General features: G+C 37.9%; 4 protein-coding genes across 4 annotated transcripts; 3 read left to right on the top strand and 1 right to left on the bottom strand.

Annotated features, from left to right (window-relative positions):
* Positions 1-4,624: 4,624 nt before the first annotated feature.
* RB195_013539 (uncharacterized protein) lies at positions 4,625-5,727 on the top strand (the record flags this gene model as incomplete). The annotated part of the gene is made up of 3 exons (XM_064203401.1): positions 4,625-4,657; positions 5,274-5,435; positions 5,704-5,727. 3 exons carry the CDS (start codon positions 4,625-4,627, stop codon positions 5,725-5,727), a joined length of 219 nt encoding a protein of 72 aa, XP_064059282.1.
* A 2,078-nt stretch (positions 5,728-7,805) lies between these two features.
* RB195_013538 (uncharacterized protein) lies at positions 7,806-8,270 on the top strand (the record flags this gene model as incomplete). Its single annotated transcript, XM_064203400.1, has 1 exon — positions 7,806-8,270. One exon carries the CDS (start codon positions 7,806-7,808, stop codon positions 8,268-8,270), a length of 465 nt encoding a protein of 154 aa, XP_064059281.1.
* A 275-nt stretch (positions 8,271-8,545) lies between these two features.
* RB195_013537 (uncharacterized protein) lies at positions 8,546-8,797 on the top strand (the record flags this gene model as incomplete). Its single annotated transcript, XM_064203399.1, has 1 exon — positions 8,546-8,797. The coding sequence occupies one exon, from the start codon at positions 8,546-8,548 to the stop codon at positions 8,795-8,797; it is 252 nt and encodes an 83-aa protein (XP_064059280.1).
* Positions 8,798-13,096: 4,299 nt separating this feature from the next.
* Positions 13,097-13,318, bottom strand: RB195_013536 (uncharacterized protein; the record flags this gene model as incomplete). The annotated part of the gene is made up of 1 exon (XM_064203398.1): positions 13,097-13,318. One exon carries the CDS (start codon positions 13,316-13,318, stop codon positions 13,097-13,099), a length of 222 nt encoding a protein of 73 aa, XP_064059279.1.
* Positions 13,319-22,180: the final 8,862 nt, after the last annotated feature.

Genomic DNA, 22,180 nt, shown 5'->3' with positions numbered 1-22,180 from the left:
GCAGAAGAACAAGATTGGGCAGAGCATGCATTCAACGACGACACGCCTCGGTGAGGAACTGGGTAGCCGCCTCGAATTGTAATACCAGCCCGTCGATGAAGTAAGTAACACTACTAGGAGTCGTACCGCTGTTAGTAACTTGTAAGAACTAGACCTCGGATCTGATCACATAGATCAAAAACCAATGGTAACCAATGGTTCAACGTGGTCAGGTTACGTGGTCATCACATCCTCTCTACGATTCATTTTCAAATTTATGGGCGGGATTCAAATCTCTGCAATATACGTTGCACGCTACGGTAGTATAGCAGCTCATTTCCCTGTTTTCCGTTTCGGACCCAAATTTTCGATGAGGTGATTCACTTAGCTTCTCAGAAATGTATAGTTTATGTTGTTTCCTAGCGATCGTGCTTAGTGGTCATGCTAACCGCCTCGCTCTGGCTCCGGCGATTATCCAGGCATCATTCAAACCTCAAATTATTCTGTTATTGATTTGTTAGTGGCGCTTATGAAGTGCTTTTTTAGATTTCTGTCATAATTTTGTTTAATTCCATTTATTACATACTTACTGCAAAGAAAAATGAATCTGAGCCCTATTTTGCTTATCCTTAAACCGGTTTAAAAAGAGAAGTCTCTTCCCCTCCTAATTTTTTTCTCTCGTAAAGAATTGCTAATTGTAAGCTTAAGTTCTGCCTTCATTCGTTATGATAGTCAGTTTTTTTTTTCAAAATTCTGAACGATTTTTAATTGAAGTAAACTATTGGCGTTTCCTCAGTGCTTGCTTTTGCATCCTTGTCATTTTTTTTAACCCTTTAATCCCGTAACGTTCGCTTTGCATAGTGTTTTTTCAAGCAGATGATTTATCCTAGTGTCTTTGTCCTGTCTTGTACTTTGTCCCAACGATTCTCTCAATCTCATGGGAGAAATTTGTTAATGTTTGCTGTATTGTTTTACTTTACCAATTTTCTGCAAATCTTGAGTTCGCGACCAATCTTTCCTTTTTTCTTTTTTTCTTCTTTTCTTTTTTCTATTTTTCATTGTGCTCAAATTTCATATGCACTACTGTTTACTTCAGTACTGTTTTTGTGGAGTTCCCCTGGAAAATCACTAAAATCACTTCCTTAGAAGTGCTGTACTCACGAAGTATGGACAACTAATCAATTGAAGGACAACAAACGAAAACTTTAGCAATTAATAGGACTGTGGATAAGTGCAAAGAGCTATTTTAATTACTCTATTATTTTAATTAAATATGCGCACACACGTCCTCGTTGATAAGTGCTAAGAGTTATTTTAATTATTCAGTATTGTTTGCCTATTTTTATGGGAATGTTCATGTTGGGAGCTGGTCCATCTCTATTATATGAGTATGAGAACGAACCTAGTCATCGTGTGGGACTGACCGAGGTTTAATTAGTGTTTAGTATTTTAGTATAATTTGTAAACAAAAACTAATGGCAGCTATGTTTTTGCTCAGGTTTCATTTTCCTCTGTAAACTATATTCTCTAGGATAGTGCAGCCGTTCCAGCGTCTCGAAATTTCTGCATACCTCTGTCTATGTTTTCTATCAGTTTGCTAACGAAGTTTGCAAATAGAACCTTTAATCGTCTGACGTTTCGCCTTTTTCACCGTTTTCAGACGACTAAATTGAGGTTGATTGGAACAATATCACGTTTATTTCGTGGATTGGAGCAATATTACGTTTATTTCTTAGTTTTCGATGTATTTTCAAATCACGGAGTCATATTCTTCTTTGCGATTCATTTTCAAATTTCCTTCACATCTCTTATCCACATTAAACGAAATATTTAAAGTATGTTTAGCGAATTTTTGAAGTGACGATCAAAAATAGACTCTGTGATCATTTGATATCCAGAGAAGTATTTAAGCAAATAAGTAGAAGATAGAACGGTAACCACTGTGTGGGGCTCGTAATTGGTTGGAAGATACGAGTAATACAATCTTAAAAGGATTTTAAGATTCCTTAAAAAGATTAGTCTCTCTCCTCAATTTTTCTTTTTTTTGTCGGGAGAATTGTTCATCTCTCCAGCTTTTGTACTGCCTGATCTGTTTACTAGTTGGGAACTAATTTTAAGGGAAGGAACAAAACTTTTTCAGAAGTATGTGGATTTCTGTTGAACTTATTACTAGCAGGAGGTCTCCTTCATAATTTCTAATTAGGAAAGAAGAAGAAACACAGGCGCAAATTTTTATGTTGTAATTAGAAGTAGGAGAAAATAATGGAAATAGAAAGGCTTGGTGAGCACTGGAGAGGTTTTGAAACGCCGATCGATCGTACAGTTACAGCGCAACCTTTCACCAACTGCGCCACACTCATCCACATTAAAAATAGAATAAAAGTTTACGAATGCTCATAATTACCTCGATCCTGAGCATTGAAAGTACTTCTTCTCCGGTTTATTCACGTTGCACTTCACTCTCATAGCACCACGCAGCGCTCATCATGCGCATCGAGAAGTTTTTCCGCCGCGTTTCGTCCTAGACCGCATGCCTCATCTTATATCTTTTATAGTTCTCTCTCTCCTCCTGTCATAACTTTCTTTTTGGAGATTTTGCTAGAATTTTACGGAAGTTTGCTGGAATTTTGGAATAGTGCTTGACTTTTACTTTTTTTCTGAGAAATACTAGTAGTCTTCGTGTAATTTAAGGATTACTGCAATATCCTTTCGAAAAATTCGAATTAAATCTTCCGCATTCGTTGAACATGCGAGAAGTTATTCCTTCAGATGTTGTTGTTGGTTGATTACTGTAAGGGTGTGTAGATGAAAATAATAGGGAGTATCTAATATTCAGCTATATACTAATCTATTTTTCTATTAATTTACTGCATTAGACTACTATCATGACGAAAGTTCTAATGACGAAGAAGGAGGTGCGTAGTACTAACGGCGGGCACTGTAGCCACGTAGAAGTCCGGTCTTGTATATTGTGTGAAGTTAATCTGAAGAGCAATTGGATATACATACATATGTTTGCATGTGCGACCGCGACGCAAACACGCTCCGCCGCTGTCTGTAAAAACCTTGGTAGCGACTTCTGTAAATTCAAAGCAGAAAAATGATGTAACCTCTTTAATTTTCTCTGTAACATTTTTTTAAATTTCTCTTTTCGGCTGTATTGGATCCACTTCTACTGAATATTTAATGGAAGATAAACAGTAATCTCTGTTTATGTTCAGGCAGATCAATAAGAGAAATCTATTTTGTAAGAAAAAAGAAAATGAAACAAGAAAATTATCAAACTTCCCCAGCAGAACGACTCCGCTCCTCAATAAATCACAGAATTATCGGTCACATTTGAACTTTTTTCCACTCAGTGAAGTGGTTTGTGTTTAAAATGAAGCGATTTAACCGATGCGAAATGAGCACAACATCCTTTCAGGCAGTACTGTAATGACGACAAAAAAAAGAGAAATGAATGAATGGGATGATGATGATGAGATAATAGTGGAGGGGTCTATAGAATTGTCGTGCGTAAGCGTTGCTATGTCATTTTATCGCAAGGGTTTCACCTTCAAAGGGGACTTTGAAATTATTGATCACTTTTTTAAATTATAATTGGATTGAAATGAAATGTAAAATAAAAATACACAATCCCATTTCCTGGTCAGTTGTTATCACAACACGTTAATGATTTGTTTCTCTTTATTATATTGTCCATGGATTCTCCGAAATTAAACGTGGAAAGCACGCTCCTTTTCTACGTGTGAAATGATGAAAATAATTGAAAATGAAAATTTCTTCCTAAATGTTTTTGAATAATATTCCAAAAAATTTATAGAGAAAACGAGAATTTTGACTCGCGCAATGGTCCAAGAATTACGGTGAACCTCAAAAAAAAAAAAAAAAGGCTGCGTTTCCAGATAAATAGAGATTAGAAGAGGTTATTAGACCACTACAAAAGTTTTTCTTTTCTTATAAGACTGTTTACAAAGCTGCTGCTTGTTGTCTGAAAATCTTTTTCAGAGTTTCTTCTGAGTTTTTTTCCCACATCCAGACTTCACTCTTCTGAATTGTGCTTTTCTCTTTCTGGAACCAACTTCCACATCTTCGATTAAACTCTCGAAATCGACCTTTTTTAAGGTTCGTAACTGCACTGTCGCTAAACAATTCTCGTGTTTTTTTAAAAGAGAATCATGCACAGCTTTCATTCATTCTATTCTATCGGTCTATTTTTCTACATTTATTTTTCTACCCATTCATGTTTTTTCTGGAGAACGTTTTTCTGTCTTCTCTCCTCGAGTTTCGTATATCATCGTATATTAAGAACAAGTGACACCAGTTGTAATTTTTTTCTTTTCGAAAAAAATTTCACAGAAAAAAAATTCCATTCATCCTGTTTACTGCTTTACGTTTTCACTGCTCCGTCTTTTCTGGACACTTTTTTTTGTTTTCTCTTCTCGAATGTCGCGTATAATCTTATGTTGACATACGAGTGACACCATGCTCCTTACTATAATAGAATACATCAAATCTCATCACGCGCAGCATTCGCACCTCTTCTCCGTCGAGCACGAGAAGACCAGCTGGTCCGCAATGAGGTTCGCCATGCGCCCATCCGGCTGAGCCACTTAGTCTGAAGGAGATCAAGTCGGTCAGGGGAATGGAGAGGCGAGCCGTCCTAGCATTCGTCGAAGTAAGGAATGCATCGTGGTTTTATCTTATGTTTAAAATAATTCATAATTACTAATCTATAAATTGTTAATCTTTTGTAAATAATGTAATGTAAAAGTAAAGTAAATAATAATTTTTGTAAATAAATTGCAAACTGTAAAGTGTTAATAAAAAAGAAAAAAGTGAATAAAATGTAAATAAACTGTAAATTTCCGTGGATATACTACGAAGCAATTTATTCACAAATCTACGAAACATTCAAGAGAACTACAATGTAAGTAGAAGAAAAAAATAAAATAATAAATTTGATTTTTTTTGAAATTTAAGTTTCAATGAATTAATGCTATTTAAGAGCTGTTCCCATGTCAATCACTAAATAATCTGCTTCATAACTCGTTAACTTATGATCTGGTTATTTTTTTAAAACGCATTCGACAAATATATTTCACTAATTTACTAAAAAACCCAAAAGGAAAACACATGAAGTTGTTTAGTTTTTTTAGCAAGATTTTTTTCTTAAAAAATGGCACTGAGGTAGTTATAGGCACGGTTTTGTTTGAAAAATTTGTTTTTGCTAATTCATCCCCACCATGAATCTTTTTGTTTTGCTTTCATTTTCTTCTATGGCAACATTTTAGGGTGTATATTCGGCGTACTATGACAACGTCACAATGTCGACAGACGGACACAAATCACTTCTCGAATCCTCTGATTTCCATGGAATCCATGTGTTTGCGGATAACGAAACCAGCAAAAATGTTGTCAAGTATTTTCTAAGGCCGAGCTACGATCAGGAATCGGTAAAATTCATTTTGTCTTTTTTTCACTAATTTAATTACTATCAGCTAGTAATTTTCAAGCAGAATCTCGAAAATTTTTCTCAATTCAGTAATTTCCGGACATAATGTGCAGAATTTCGAAGTCAATTAAAATGTGAAATTCCATTTCAGTAGTTTTTAACTCTTTGACCATAGCGCTGCTCAACGGTGAGCTGCACATTTCTCAATGGTTCATAGTTTTTTCATTCATTTCTAATTAATTGAAAAGTTTTTTTTTTGTAATTTATAGGTCTGCTATTATCTACTAATCTGAACGTCCGGCTAACTCCGGGCATCAGATTTCTCGCCTTGGACGATTCCCCTTCATTGATCAGTAGAAATTAAATATAGTGACAGTTTCCGTGAGATTAAATTTGTATTTTTTCTAACGATGTTTCTTTCATTCTTTTTTTCGTAAATTTAACAACGTTCATGAAATGACGATGAACTGGCGCGATTATTTTATAGTTTTTTTTTAAACACAAAAACATCAGTACTACATTTGGAAAATACTCAAACTTGATTTTTCATACCTATATTCTTTTGTTACCGCCACAATTTCAAAGTTTTATAAGAAGTATGAGTTTTTCTCTTCCTTTTTCTCAACAATTAGCGCAGAATAATGTGCTGACATGAAAAGACAACGTCATCATACCGGTATAGATAAGGTTTTGCGTCAGATCGTGCAAACTGTTAGATAGTATTTGAATAGCCGGTTTTATTCGCATTTCCAATTTTTGAACAAATGATGTTACCAACCTGATGAGGCAAACATGCGTTGGGAATAGACATGCGGCGGAGTAGACAAGGGTGAATCGCTACACAGCAACCATGAAATAGTTCACAACATTTCGTTCACTTCTTGACAAATTCGCTCGGATTTACTGCGCGGTATTTTTGGATCGCGGTGGATCAATTCGGAGTGGGACCCGTCTAAGCTGTTTTGCTGTCTTCTGGCGCTGGTGCACCAATTCCACGCCATGGGACCCGTCCTTCCCCATTACAACGGTCATTGGCGCCTGCGCACCAATTCGACGCCATGAGACCCTTCTCACCCCCTTTATGACTTTTTGGTGTTGGTGCGCCACTTCGACGCAGTGCAACTCGCTCTCCCCCTTCTACCCCTTCGCAGCGCTGGTGCACCAAAGCGGCGCCCTGAGCTCCGGCCCACTCCGTCTTATCGCTGTACCGCCCGAGCCCACCTGCATGATTGCCATTATTTCTTTGTTTCAAATATGGTTTCTAAAAGTCGATTGTTTTTATAGAGGTTTCAATGGTAAATGCGTAAATGTTTAAGGAGTCTATAATTAGAATAAATGCAGAACATAAAATTTATTCTTCACGACAATTTTAGTTGTATTCGCTTGGGAATGTCGTTTTTCCTTTCTCATGACCAGAGTTTGTTTGTGTTGTGTTTTTGGAGAAATAAAGTAGCCATCTACTCGTAACCAAACGGCGGTTATTCGCATTCTGCTGTGTTGGATGGTTTTTTAAGTGAGTTTTGGTATAGAGGATAAAGTCTCTGGCGTATCAATCCACTTTAGATGCGTCGACGTGCCTTACTGCAAGTCGTAATAGTTGAGGTTTTTGGAGCGCGCGTTGGCCTAAAAGGTGATTCAGGAGGCCCATCATGTATCAAGTCAGTGTTTTTATCCTCGCAGACAAGTTTTCCCACTGTTGCCTCTATAAAAACCGCACTTTCGTATTTCGTCATTCATTGGAGCCATTGTTGGGTCAGCGAAGAACGAAGAAGGTGAGTGGAAATGAGCCAAACGGACAACGACCGCAACTCTCGAACAGTACTATTAGCCAGAGGAGCAGGAGGGGCTACCGCAAGCCGGAGGTGTACCAGCGTTGAGTCAGCGGTGGTTCAGTTGTTCGTTAGATGCCACGTGAATAAGCCTCAAACTTGGGTAATTAAACCTTTATTTATCACGTACAATATACACCAATATCAGAGGCATGTTATGTCATTATATAAGGCACGTTACATGGCAAATGTAAAATAACAGGAGTGATATAATAATGCACACACAGAAATGCATAAACAGAAATGCATAAAATACAAGCATCACAAGAAGGGAGGCAAGAGAAAAGGAGATGCTTTAGGCGAATGCTCGACTATGCTCTGAGCAATAAGCACTCTTGGACCGTTTATATACGGTCCAAGTTCTTTGTCTGCTGTCGGCACAGTGTTGCTCTCGCAATCTGATTGTGCTCGAGTAGTTTTTGCACACCAGATGCGCTTGCTGCGCGAGAGTGCATCTCATTCATTGCCTGTTATTCAAATGCTCTTTGTTTGAGCATACCGAGCGTAAACATATTTTTCTTACTTCTTCATTTTTATTATCTATGGTCACGTCATTCTACAAGAACATCATCAATGACGTGAAGAGGGGGGTCCGACAGGGTGATACAACTTCACCCGAAATATTCACAGCCACCCTCGAGAACGTAATGCGAAAGTTGGAATGGGACGACATGGGAGTGAAGGTTGATGGTCGGCAGCTACACCATTTGCGCTTTAATGATGACATCGTACTGATAACACCTAGCATCAGCCAAGCGGAACGAATGCTGACCGAATTCGACGAAACATGTGGATGCATCGGTCTTCAGCTGAATCTACAAAAGACGATGTTCATGCGGAACGGATGGGTCTCGGATGCCCCATTCACGCTCAACGGAACGAACATATCCGAATGCACCAGCTACGTTTATCTGGGTCGGGAACTGAACATGATGAACGACCTGACCCCGAGCTGGGCAGGAGGAGACGAGCGGCTTGGGGAGCGTACAAGAGCATCGAGGATGTAGTGAAGAAGACCAGGAACACCCGGCTCCGTGCTCACCTCTTTAACACCACCGTACTTCCTGCTTTGACCTATGCTTCGGAAACCTAGACATTTCGCAAGCAGGAAGAAAACGCGGTGAGCGTCATTGAACGCGCAATTGAGAGAGTGATGCTAGGAGTATCCGGTTTCACATAAGTGAGGGACGGGATTCGAAGTTCTCTCCTACGTCAGCAATCGAAGATTAGAGCCGCCGCCGCGTTTGCCAAGGAAAGTAAAATAAGGTGGGCCGGACACGTGATGCGCTTTGATGACAACCGTTGGACCAGAGCCGTGAGCGACTGGGTTCCCCGCGATATTAAGCGCACTACAAGAAGACCGCCGACCCGATGGTCATGGTTCTTCACGATGTCCTTGAAAGAAAAATATGATGCTCTTCGTGTCCCACGCGAAAGGAGGAACCACTGGGCTACTCTGGCACGCGATCGGGACAAATGGAAGAATTACTGGCGCCCGCTCGACCAGTTCGAAGATCAACGGGAGTCAAGGTGATCAAGGTGATGGTCACGTTTGTGACAAGCGTCCCTGACACTGTCTGGCGGAGTGGAGCAGTGGAGCATACGGCGATTCTTTGCTCATACTTCTGGGGATCTGCAGTTGCCTGGCCCGTAGTGCGAGGTTAGAGAGACTCCACCCTTTTTACATGTAGTATGTATATTTGAGTTGTGTAGGATAAAGACTGAGTGAATATTCATTGTGTGCTGTCTGCAGCCGAGTACACACAGCAGGAGCCAAAAGAGTGGTGAAGCAGTCCATATGTTATATGTATATATATATATATATATATATATATATATATATATATATATATATATATATATATATATGCTCAAAAAAAAAATATATATGAGCCCGGAACGTTCGTGGGCGGCGGTAAGTGCAGTCGTACAAGTGTCAGAGCCTAGCCCACAGGTGGGGACGGAGTAAAGGTAAAATACAGGAAAGTGTAGCCCTAGATAAGTGCTTCCGAGAGGCAAGGCATGAACCGTCGATGCCGACGCAAGCCTAAGTGGCTACCATTTCCTCGTGTTGGCAACCTCTTTCCCCGACTAACCGCACTACATCGAATACTGGTGGAGTTAAGATCCCAGTACCAGTTCCTCACTGGGCCCACAATGTGTGAACGTCCCGGAACTGGACCTGAGAGACGAGTACCCGGGAACGCGACTGAAAACTAGCAAGATTACACCCGAAAATCCACACTTAGGCTATTGTTTGTGCCCAAGAAAAATACGTCGAGGTCATATTGTCCTTTCCCCGTTTTTGGAAAGAACTGAAGAAAACACTCCTACTCGTGATCATTACCTTAAACCGAATCTTTTCCTGTATCGACTTTAACATGGTGAATTTCGTTGACTGGTCGCGAAAAGGGGTTTTAATAGAAAGGGTTTCGCCTCTTGGTTTGAAAAAGTCACCTCACGAATCCTCCACTATTGTTCTGTTGAAAATCTTGAGCTGAATGCAGAGCAAAGACTAGTGTGGCCATCAGAGAGCACATCAGAACCATGCCTAGTTGAAGAAATAGGTGTTAACTAGAACTATGAAGTAAAGAAGTGAACGAATGAATCAAAAAAGTACCGGTGGAAGTTTTCAGAAGTGGAGAAACTGGTAATTCTAGAAGTTTTAAATTCAACTCAAATTTTAGATCGATATGCTGTTGATGCTATCGATGTGCTGTCTATAGTTTAGTCACTTAAACATGCATTTTCGTTTTTAAGATTAATGAAAAAAATATCCATGATCTGCTCGAATGCAGAACTCTATGGTTTTATGGTAAGTATTTCACGCAATCGTCTACGCATTGAAAAGTTCGCAGAATGCTAGAACCCTATAACAACGTTTTGCTGTTTAGAGACGAGCGTGCTATTGTTTCTTTCAATTTCTTCGGCTATTTAAAGGACGCAAATCTTTAGAGATTCTCCCAACAACCTTAAAACCCTATTCTTGCATAAAATCTGGACAAACCACAAAAAAGAAACGGGTCCACAAGTGGGCTGCTTCAATGGTCAACAAAATTCGTTGACATAGATCGTCCGTCAAAGTTTCTCAATTGGTTCAAAGCCACCGTTCGGCAAGGATCCGTTACAAAATTCTGAGTTCAGTAGTCGAAGACATTTTCTGAACGTTCCCATTGTTCATTACGTTGTTGTCTGCTCTCGAATCTTTTTTTCTTGGTAGGAGGATTGCTTAGATTTTCAATAAATAGCCTGTGGATTGGTCCTGAAGACCTTTTGCATGAAGTCCAACAATTAACGAAGGAGAGCCTGAACGCGGTTCTTCTATTCTAGCTTCATTTGTCCTTTCCTAAATGAAATTGACCGCTTCACCTTATTGGATTTCTGCTTTGGTGGGCGAGTTTTTAAGTGTTCCACTTTCTCAATGAATTTATTGCATCTTCTTTGGTCAGATGACCGTTACAGTATTTTATCTATCCTTATAGCTTTGTGGTTTAAGCTATTAGATCTACCGGGAAGTTCTCTCCTTTTTTGGAATGAAAATTTTTTTCTCTCTGCCAAGATAAGTTATTGAATAATATACTTGCCATTATTATTATGACCACTAATGACCTGTTGCCAGCGTGAGGGCAATCTGTATATCCCATTTTTGAAAAATGTGCCATCTTTTGATGCAGAAAAATTGAACCGAAGCTCGTTTGCCATCTTCTTCATTTTATAATTCTTTGCCACTAAAAATATTTTGTAACGACAAAAACAAGTGGTCGGAGGCTGCGAAGTTCGGGGAATATGGTGGATGCGACAGAATTTCCCAGCCTAGTTCTGCAATTTTCTGACGAGACCGTAAAGCAGAATGTGGTCTGGTATTATCATGGTGCAGTATGATGTCCTTTCAATTGAACATCCGGGGCCTCTTTCCTTGGACTGTTGTCTTTAAATTATCCAGTTGCTGAGAATACTTCTCTGAATTGAGCTTTTCGTTCGGTTTTAGTTCCTCATAATGTGTTAGTCCTGAAATGTCCCATCATATACACAACATTCTCTTATTCGGTGTCAAGTTTGGTGTGGAGGTTATCAGGAAGCTATCCTATCACAAACGTTCATCAAACACTTCCAATAAATTTCCACATACTTCTTTAGCATTTCTTCCTTGTTGAAATTCTTACAGTGACGTAGATGAACTTTATCAGTCCCCATGGGTCCACTATCGCTTTACCATAAAGACTAGCGTGAATCAAGTGTGTTTCATTTAATTTGCGGTATGTATACATTGAGCGATAAAGATAGATAGCCGAATATGCGCCAAATTAGCCTGTGCTTACGTGCCGAAAGCTGTCGTAACAGAAGTGGAGAGAACTTTCCGGCAAACCTAATATTTACGATTTTATTCATTCAAGTGCTTGCACATGAAAAAAAAATGACGCAAAATTCCTTTCCTCCTGAAATAGATGGAAGATGGCGTCAAATGTCGTCAAATGTCCTCGGAACATTGGCCAGTAAATCTAGATAATTTTTATTTATCCACAATTTCCATAATAGATGATAATAATGATGTTTATGAATAAAAAGTGAATAGAATAAAAATTAAACCAGCGTTTTCTTTATGTACACATTCACGAAAACCGTAGAATAATTTTCTCATTCTTTAGTCAAACTCTTCCCAGCATTCAGTTCCGTTTACTTTAAGGATTTTATCTATAAATTAAACTAGTTACTAGTTTACTTTATATTTCTAGTTTTTGTCAGTTATCGGGCTACTGACACGCATTCCTTTTTGAATTTTTCATGGTTTCTCAATCACACATTGACGAATATTCGTCATTGTGTTCACCATGACTGCTTATCGCTGTGTTCGATTGTTCTGAGAGGGTCACAGTGTTCTGGGAATCAGAAGTTGAGGGGCTGGGACTCAAAGAACAACTCGAAAGCGGGCTTGAGGCCAGCGGAAGAATTGAACAGTTTTTGATTCATTGAATGCTTGAGGGCTCTGAACAGCTGGTATGAGTGTGTTAAAAAAAGAATCCAACCTAATACTTTGTTTATGTTGTTGTTTGTTTATTTTGTTGTAAATTACTGTGTAAATTTAGATTGTTTGTTCATCTAATACTTATGTCAGTCACTCAGATATACGCGTATTTACAAATTACAAATTAAACGAACATTTATTTACGCATGTGACTACATTATATTTTAAATATTCTCGAATTACGTTGTATATACGGTTCTTCTTTGCTGTTTAGATTAGTTATCCTGGAAACTTGGAATTCTTTATCAAGACAAATTAAATAGAGAAGCTTAATTTTTTGAAAATTGCTGAGAAATTATAAATGGTGTTAATATTGACGGGACGAAGAACACAGGAACATGGTCAATGGTTCTGCCTTAATTGCAAATTACTGAACCCGTAAGATCTCAATGTTTACGCTAAACTATTCCATGGCGAGCATATCTAATGGGATTACTGGATTACGTGACGCAAGCTCATTGAACTCTTCATATCCTTCGACAATTATTCTTTGATGTATAAACTTAGACTGTTTTTATTTACGCAACGACACCACTATGCATACTGAATAGAATGAAATTCTCGTTGAACGGTGAAAAGAAATATAAGTGCTCCGTAAAGGTGAACTCTTTGAATGCTCTATAAACGCTAGCGTTAGTAGGATCATCAAAAACATTCCATTTTTCCGGAAAAGATAAGTTCCTAGCAAATTTGTCTGGGAGGGAAAAGAAATTCTGACTTGGTACATCGACTTAGACTACGTAATCCTTGAATATACATAGTTGGGTCAAAACGACCTGACGCTCGGTACAGTTCTCTGAAGGACTGCGCTCAATGGGACGCCAGTGGAGCCAGCTGATAGAATCGAGGGAGAGCTTTGCTGAGATCACTCATCCCTACAGTTTGCGATGACTCCACTTCGATCCCTGTCGCTAGCTTCACAGCCCCGGTTCGTGACCAGCCGCCCACGCAACTGCGTTGATCTTCAGGTCGTTTAGATCCGACTATAGGCGCCGTAACGATTCTGAATTGATGTCGAAGTCGTTGATCCATCTGAAAGGAATTGAATGAATGAAGTTCAGTAGTTCGTCCCTCATCCTTTATCCTCTTCGCTCACAGCGAGCAGACTCTCAGTGATCGCTAAGGTCGTCCCTCTAGTAATCAAGTAGGAATTTCCCTCGAAAAGAACTCGAAATTTTTGTTTCGAAAAAAAGGACCACTGGTGACAAGTAAATTTACCATTATTCGGTCTAATTACAGTGCCATGAACTCATTTGCCCGTAATGTATTACCTTAACATCCTACAGATAACTCCGCGCGACAAAGTGAGCGCTATCTGAATCAACGTCGTTACCAGTAAATTGTTGAACTCATTAGTTTTTGGTAAGGTAAGGTAAGGTTTTTAGTAGATAAGGTTTTGTTGTTTGAAATAAAAACTCGTTAAGAAACCATTATCAGGCTAAAAAAATTGAGTCGGGGGTAACACAAAGCATGCATCTTTCCACAAAAATGAAAGCGAACTCATCTATAGGGTTTATGGGTAATTTAAATAATAAACTGGTTGTCCAGAATTTATTAATCACCTTATTCCAGCCTAGTATGTGGTTCGGACTGCATATTCGAACTATATGTGTGACTGTAACTTGTATATTTGAGCCCTGAGGGCATAGCGACAATCCCAGTGTGGGCTTTTCTGAGTCAGAATTCAACTCTTTTAAACGCAGCATACCACGAATCTTGGGTGGTACGCATTTCAGATGGAGTATACGGGATTGTAGATTATGGAGAGGGGGGTGATTCCGTCCATTTCTTCCTAATTGCCGTGCTTCGTGCGTTCTGGCGCACTATTCTCTACAAGGAGTTCGACTGGAGCGCGCCAGCCTTGTGCACGCGCCGCATCTTCCGGGACTTTTTTTGCGGCAGTAAGGAAGAAATGGACGGAATCACCCCCCTCTCCATAATCCACTATTCCGTGTACAAACACTCCACTTGATGATGCGCACCACCTCAGATTCGTGGTATGCTGTCTTTAACTTAAGAGTTTTTAAATTTCCTAAAAAAAATCAATAGAAGAAACTCGTTCATCTCTCGCTGATTGCCCGACTGTCAGCTTATCACTGAAGAGGCACTTACTCACTTGACTCATTCGTTTAGTACGGCGGCGGTATCTTCTTTTTTTCTAACCGGAAATATTTCATTCCACCACTACGGTACTACCCACAGAATACGCATCGACGATTATTCTCAAATAAATTCACCCGATTAGATTAGTTTGATGAGGAATGACTCCCTCGTCAAATCATTTTTTTTTCATAGCCGTAGAGTTCGCTGCGATGAATTGTCCTCATCTTGGTTGCTCTCTGCACAGGAGCTTTGTTTACACACGAATGTTTCAGATTTTTTTCGTTTTCGATTTTTGGAAGCTTTGATTCAAAGTTTACATAACGGATCGAATTTTGGATTTGAACCGGTTATTTCTGGATGCTTTGTAGATTGCTCGCAAACATTGTCAACAGAGATATTTTTGACCTGACCCTTTTTTGTTTTTTTTAGAAGTATGATGCGTTCTAGATCTTGTCGGATGTTGACCTTTCTCTAATTCTGGCCTTCTTCTGACATTTCTGGACAAATATCTATTGATAGAAGATCCGTGGAGATTTTTAGTGTCAGTAATTTCTACGAAGGCGTTGAACCAATTTGTGCAGCTTCCAATACAATTATGTATGTTCAATCCGATTCAATCCTACCCGAACCCGATCCATTATCAATGATGCCAAAAAAAATACAAGAAAAATTTTTTTACAATCTTTAGTTTTCAATTTAATTTTCAAATATTATTCTTGAATGACTTATCTTACCTAGCGATTGTTTTACATCTCAGCTAATTTCGAAGTTGGTAAAGGATCGAATGGAACTGGATCCAGGCCACTATACATTTTTAGAAATTCGAGTAACGACCTCTCCGAAGTACAGAAAAACCTCTTGCTGCTATTTATTGATTTAATTTTCTTTTTGTAGAGTGCACAGAACAGAGAAAGAATTTGATTTAGACCAATTCGAGCGGCTGGATAATTAAACCCCTTTTTTTATACAATATTGTCCTTTCAATCCGAGAGTCATGCTAAAATGTTAAAAAAAAATTTCCAAGATCGAAAAATTTTTCTACAGCCCGGAAAATCCAATTTTCTATCCTCTTACCGTGTTATACACATCATTCATCACTTTCTTTTTCTTCTATAGAAGAAAAGGAGATGAAAGTTTTTTTTTCTGGTGGGGGGAGGGGGAATCATACTGTATAGTAATGGGGTAAATCTATCACGTGTGTGTGCAAGGAAATTTCAGAAAGCAGTGACCCGGTCCAACAATATCAGGCACACCAGCAACCGTTATAAATGGGTGGGACGGGTCCCAACGTCTAAATAGTGTACCGGCTCCAGCAACCGTCATAATGGGTGGTTTGATTGATTGAATTGAATTAAATTGAAAATTAATGAGTTAAGATTAGCTGAATACTGTATCAGACTTGTCCGGGAGAATAAAAGCACTGACTGGACACGTCGGCTCGCGCCCGCAAATCATTGTAAGGCTGTGCACACGCTCATAAACACTGCAACGATTCCTGACTAGAAGTTGAACGCGTAGGCGGATCCCAAAAGGATTGATAGGCTAGAGACCTTTCGAAATTTTTCTTTGATTTATGCGTAATTTTGAATGAAATACTACTTGATCTATGTTATTTATTTATGCTGGTGGAATTCTCACAACTAGTTGATGTTAATAATTTTTTTCAAGAAAAAAAAGTACAGGACGGAGGTGTTACTTTAAAGTGTCAATTTTGAGGAAAGCTCAAGTATCCAAAAGTGTAAATTTGTTTATTTTCGTTTCATCTGGCGTGTGAAGGTTTTCCGCGAAATCCTAGATATTACAGAAAACTACAATTCGAGGAAATTTATCTCTACTTGCTTAAATATCATGTCAGAGTAATTCAAAGAAACGAGAATGAATTAATTATAGAAATCTAATTATGACTGTAGGTAACTCCTATTCATTTCTACGCCTAGTAATTTCCGAGTATCCCTTTATTTTTCCTATGCGATAAGTTTGTTTTTCCGCTTTGCTTTCTTTGCTTTCGTCGATCGTAGTCATTTTGATACGTTGATGTTTACGTGATTGTCTTCCTCTATTGACTGCACTGAGCTCTCGGATTTTCCTCAACATCCCTCAGGGGGGTTGAAATGTATGTACGTGGCATCGTGCGTTTCTTACTCCTCCCTCTTCGATGTTTGAACGAGCTGCTCATAATCACGGTTGCAATTAGAGGCGCAGCCAATTTACGTGTGCGAAAGAAAGAAGAAGCGTCTTTTGTTTTCCATAAACTCTACTCCAACTATTCCCTCGAATCCTGATTTTCTACGGATGAAAAAAAAAACAAATATTAGGCTGCTTGGAAAATCTAGTACCTAATGAATTTTAAACTAGTTAGTTATTGAACCATTAATTATTTAGTATTTTTTATCAAGTTTTAAATTTATTATCTTTTAATTTCATTTGTTACGGTTATTCTCTTGTTACATTTTTGATAATTCGGGCCAAGCCAGAACCTCTCGCACCCAAAGCGAGAATCAGACCACTAGATCACTTGGCCGTGGGCGGAAAATAATTTATTTTTAGTTTTTATTTAAATCAGTTTATATATAGCAATACAATTCTAATAAATAAAGCAATAAGATAATAAAATTTAAATTTTATTAACTTATTGTTAATTTCTTCACGAATTTTATTATTTCAATCTACGAAATAAATGTTAAACAATTAATAGTAATTAATAGTAGTTAATTAGTTATCATTAAGTATGTTCCCATGGACATCTGTAATCTTTGCCCATCTCTCGCCCAGATCATGATGTCCTTTCCGCAAAATTCAGAAGTCTGCAAAGTGAAAAAAGTTCTCGACCGTTGTTTTCTGTTTTGAGATCGTCGTACTTTTGCTCCTTTTCCTCCGTAGCAGTTGGTGCTTCTAGCGTCCGTAACAAATAGCGTGGTTTGATGGCGCAAGGCCCTGCGGCTGGAAAACCGAAGGCAAGCGAGCTCTGCAATTTTTTGCAAATGTTCAAAACAACGTGCAGAATTTGTTGTTCGCTTATCATGCCCTGCAAATTTTAAAAAAGTCAAAGATTAAAAACGAACATGCGTACCCTTCTTTTCTCAAAAAGGAGAAGCTTCTAGAACTTCTACAAAACTCGTAAACTTGCTAGAACATTCGATTCCTTAATGAAATGTTCTAGGTTTTTAAAGGTCCCTGTGTGAGATTTTCCGAAAAACCTGATTTTTGATAAGCACAATTTTACTGGTATGCAAAAATGTTTACATAGGAGCTTCGTATAATTTTTTTGTTATGTTCGACCCACCTAGCTTGCAACGTAGCTACCTTCTCCCTTCTAGCTCACTCAAAAATACAATACTTATTTATGCGTGTGCACCTAAGAAGGCCCTAAAGAGAAAGTGAAACGGCTAAAGGATGACGTCACTCCACTATCCGCACCTCATTGTCTGCCGCCGAAACTACAGTCGTTGAGTTAAATCTTCCTCTCATCCTCATCTCTTGAGTTGTCAAAAATTTCGCTTTGAAATTTCTACCGGAGAAGAGATTTTGTAAGATGAATAACTGTGTATCGTACGTAATTTTTTGATCGTGTATCTAATAAGTTTTCCCTTTTTTGGGAATATTTTTGACTGACGTTTTTGGACGGTAACGAATATCTAGATATCTAACATCTCCTTTAGATCTACTTTTACCACTACAGTATCTTAACATCTCTTGTTTTTAATCCTTTTGTTGGTTATGCTTAAAAATAAGTCCTGAGGAGTGCTGTAACTGTTCCGTGCCCTGAACAAAATAACCATCCTACCGTACAGTTCCTGTTTTTTTTTCTTCTCGAAGCATTTGATTGAAATCGCTCAACTTGCACAATTACGAGTACGTACTGCTCATCTGATTTACCTTCTCTTCATTCTAATTAATACTAATTATTTATTAATCCTTGGATTAACCCTCATACAGTAATCTAGGAATAAAATTTTCCACCACGGAAAAATTCTGTATAATATAATTTTCTAGGTTTTTTAGTAAAACATGCCATTCTGCCGATTAGACTTCCTTGAGGTATCCAGCAAGTCTCGTGTACTTATTAACAAGTTGTCTTCATCTAAAAGTCATGCACAAAATGAAGACCGCGTTCTGTTTTTACATTCTTATAGTACGCAAATCATAATTTCTGACTTTGTTTTACTTTAATATCAGTAGTATAGGAGTACAAAATTTAAGGAAAAAACTAAAGGACATAAGAGGTGTTTTTTTTTCGAAAGATCGAGTTTCAAGTGATTAACAAAGGTTTTTCCGCGGATTTTTCAACACAATTCTTCTTTTTCCCACAGTCCTTATGAGAGATCCGTGCAGAAGTTAATTGAATAAGTTGAGTAAGTCAAGTTAAATGTTGTGTATGAACCATAGTTAGAGTCCGAAAAATCTTTCATGTTCAGAAACCCTTTTTGAATCTTGAATAAGGAAGAACTTAATCAGAAATGTTACAACGAGTAGTTCTAGTAACATTATTTAAGTAGTAACATTATTTATCCTTTTAATTTATGCTTATTTCTATTACTTAGGTCTTTAATTTATGTTTATTTCTTTAGAGGATTATAACGAGTAAATTAGCTGTATTCTAGGTGTTAGTAGGTCTTACTAAGTACAAAATCAATGTTGAATAGAGTCGTTATTGGTTTTCGCCCAAGTTGTTGTCCTGAGTTTTCACAGAGTTTTTTTTTCTTCTCTGGATGCCACTCAAGACTGCAATGCTGAGAGTGTTTCCTGCCGGTTGACGTTTCGCATAGCTGCGGCTGCCGTTTTTTTTTTTCGAGGAATATTTTCCTTATATCTTTAATTCTTATTTCTTTACATATTCAAATTTTACTATCGACAAGTTGCAATCTTTCTTATTCTTTTCTTATATATATTTCAGATTAGGCTGTCATATATTGGGTGAACTAAAAAGTTCTGAGCTTTTTTTGTTAGATGTCTTCAGTGAACCATATCTGACGATGTAAACATCACCTCGGATCATACTATACGGCGACTTCAAGGTGTTTACGAGAATCAGAACCGAAAAAGATCGTGGTCCAATTGCAGGGCAAAACTAGCGCCAAACCCAGATTAAGTGCCAGGAAGGTTTTGTTGTGTGTTTGCTGGGACTGGAAGGGAATCATCCACTATAGGGTCCTCCAATCGGACAAAACACCCATTTCGGGTTTCTACTGTCAACAGCTGACCGGATTGAAGCAGACGATCGACCAGAAGCGGCCAGAATTGGTCATTAGGAAAGGAGTTGTGTTCCATCAAGATAGCGCCAGGCTGCAAACATCTTTAACGACGCGTCAGAAGCTGGGAGGGCTTGCATGGCTATTTCTATCCACCATCCGTCGTATAATTCAGACCTGACACCAAGCGACCATCACCTTTTCAAGGATTCGGAAAATTTTCTCTATGGTACATAACTGACCTCAAGAGAGGCTTGTGAAAATAAGGTGTTCACGTTTTTTTGGCAATAAGGATGAGGACTTCTCCAATTGCGGAAGAGAGAAAGAAGAAATTGCCACCAAAATGGACAAAAATTAACAATCAATTAATTAACAATAAAATAATATTTGATCCGAATCGGTTAGTCCTAAATTATATTAATATCAGCATCAAAATAAAGCGAGAAAACGCTTGAAAGTTTTACTTCACCTAATATTTATTTTTTCTCAGTACTTTTCCTGCCTTTTCTAGACTTTATCTTTCCTTACTTCTATTTTTCGCACTAGCTGAACTCTTTCATGAAAGATGCCCTGAAAGTGACGAATTTTAGAGAATGTAAAGAAAAAGTAGACCTCATTCAAGTCAATCGTTGCCTTCCAAAAATCCAACAATGTAGTCTCTTGCTCCAGAATTTTGCAATTTTAATTTGCAAAATTTTGAAAAAAAGAGAATTGAGTTGGAGAATTGAAAAAAAAGAGTTTTGCAAAAAAAGAAACCACTTAGCATCAAAATTAATCAATTACATCAAAATAACATTAATATTTATTTTTATTTATTTTTGTTATTATTACGGTCTAAAAAAGAAACAAAGACGCTTCCATTCCCCAGAGTTTAGTTGAGAAATTGAGAGGTTCAAACCGCTCAATTTCTTCTCTTTTGAATAATGATTTTTGAGAATTTGAAAGTGAATTAATAATGAATTTTGTTGAGAAGAAAATATTTAATAATTGCAAATATACGCCGAGAATTTGGGTGGTCTACAATATATCTGATTGTACATATAAAACAAAGCGTTCACATTGGAGAGGCGATTCTTTTTTATCGTCTGCGGTGACGTCGTTTTAATATTTGAGAGGTAACTACGTAGATAAAGGAACACTCTAGACGTGGTACTGGAAAAACACCTTGCCACCAAATATTAATGTATGCAATTTCGCGCTCATCATCGAATCGAAAAAAAAGGAAAATCGTTGCCGCTCCCTGGATATTTCACGTAGGCGAATTTATCGTTGTGAACAGATTTGGAAAATTTCAGATTTTGAACGTTGAATGAACCTGAAAAAATATCATTTACCCTTACAATACAAATCCAATCCAATACTACGTATACAGCTTTCTAATCAAATTCAAATATTAAAAGAAGTGAATTTGCAGCTGAAGTCTTCAAGAGTGTGATTTAAAATTTAAATTTAAGTTTGAAATTAAATAAAAATTCGAATTCAGATATAATTAAAATTTAAATTTTGATTTTTACTTTTTAGAATAAGATTAGAGAAACGCTTTTTTTCTGCAGAGCCAGTTGTTGTGCGACTTTCGAAAAGTTAATTCACTACGGTAACAACAATATTTTCAAAAATTTGCTGGTTCCGTCAGGACGGACTTTCACTTCTGGGCAGAAACGAAGTTCTCGATGACTATGACTATTTCTGGACTCCCTTAGAAATCCTTTTTTTTTAACTTTATTAAATTTGGATTCTATCCGATTCGAGGATAGGGATTATGAAAAAAAAAGAACAAAGAAATCGACGATGAACAGACAGATTTCTTCAATTTCTTTGTCATGCATCTAAGATTTTAGAATGAAATTATGGGAGTTTTCCTGTCCAGAGCAAGTTATCAAGAGCAAGTTGTCGTGCTACTTTCGAAAAACTGTATTTCGATGAGGACATAAATTTTGCAACCTGCTAAAAGTGCTTTCAGCAAACCAGCGGGATAGTGTTAACAAGAAAAAGAGAGAGCCAAAAGAACTAGGAAGAGAGAAAACGCTAAATTTTCACGTCGCTCTCTTTTTTTTCTCCCTTGAAATTGACTCCTTTGAGAGTTATACTTCACCCGACAATTTATAGGGAAAAGAGGCCGTCTTTGAAACCTGCAGAGGGCAGAGGCGCTTATGGGGCAACAGGGAAGTAGCTGTAGCTACGGTGCATGCCTGTCCAGAAATTGAAATATTCGCAAGATTCGCAACGAATTTGATGGAACTGTGGAAATCTTGGTGAAATTTTTTTCTTTTTGAGTTTTCTAGCGTTCCTCCAGTGTGATCGAATGTTGAACGATTGAAGGAATCGTGGAGGAAGTCGGGCTTTTCTATTTTCCGGCCATTTCCACTCTTGAACACAGCGCAAAATAAAAATTGTTCTGAGGATCGTGAAGCGATTCGAGATATCCTGGAAAAACTTCTCTCTTCTCGAAAATTTTTGATTTTTCTCAAATTTCTGGTAGTCCTCGCCTAGTGCTACTTGGACCTGTATCCATCCGGCTGTTATATGGAATAATAAAAAATATAGTTATTCTTACGCTATGTTAAACATAGTTCTCCTTACGTTTTCGGGACGTTCGGTAACG

Source organism: Necator americanus, chromosome V (genome assembly GCF_031761385.1).
Source record: "Necator americanus strain Aroian chromosome V, whole genome shotgun sequence".
Taxonomy (NCBI): domain Eukaryota; kingdom Metazoa; phylum Nematoda; class Chromadorea; order Rhabditida; family Ancylostomatidae; genus Necator; species Necator americanus.
Note: the sequence above shows the minus strand (reverse complement) of the source record. Positions and strands in the feature narration are given on the sequence as shown.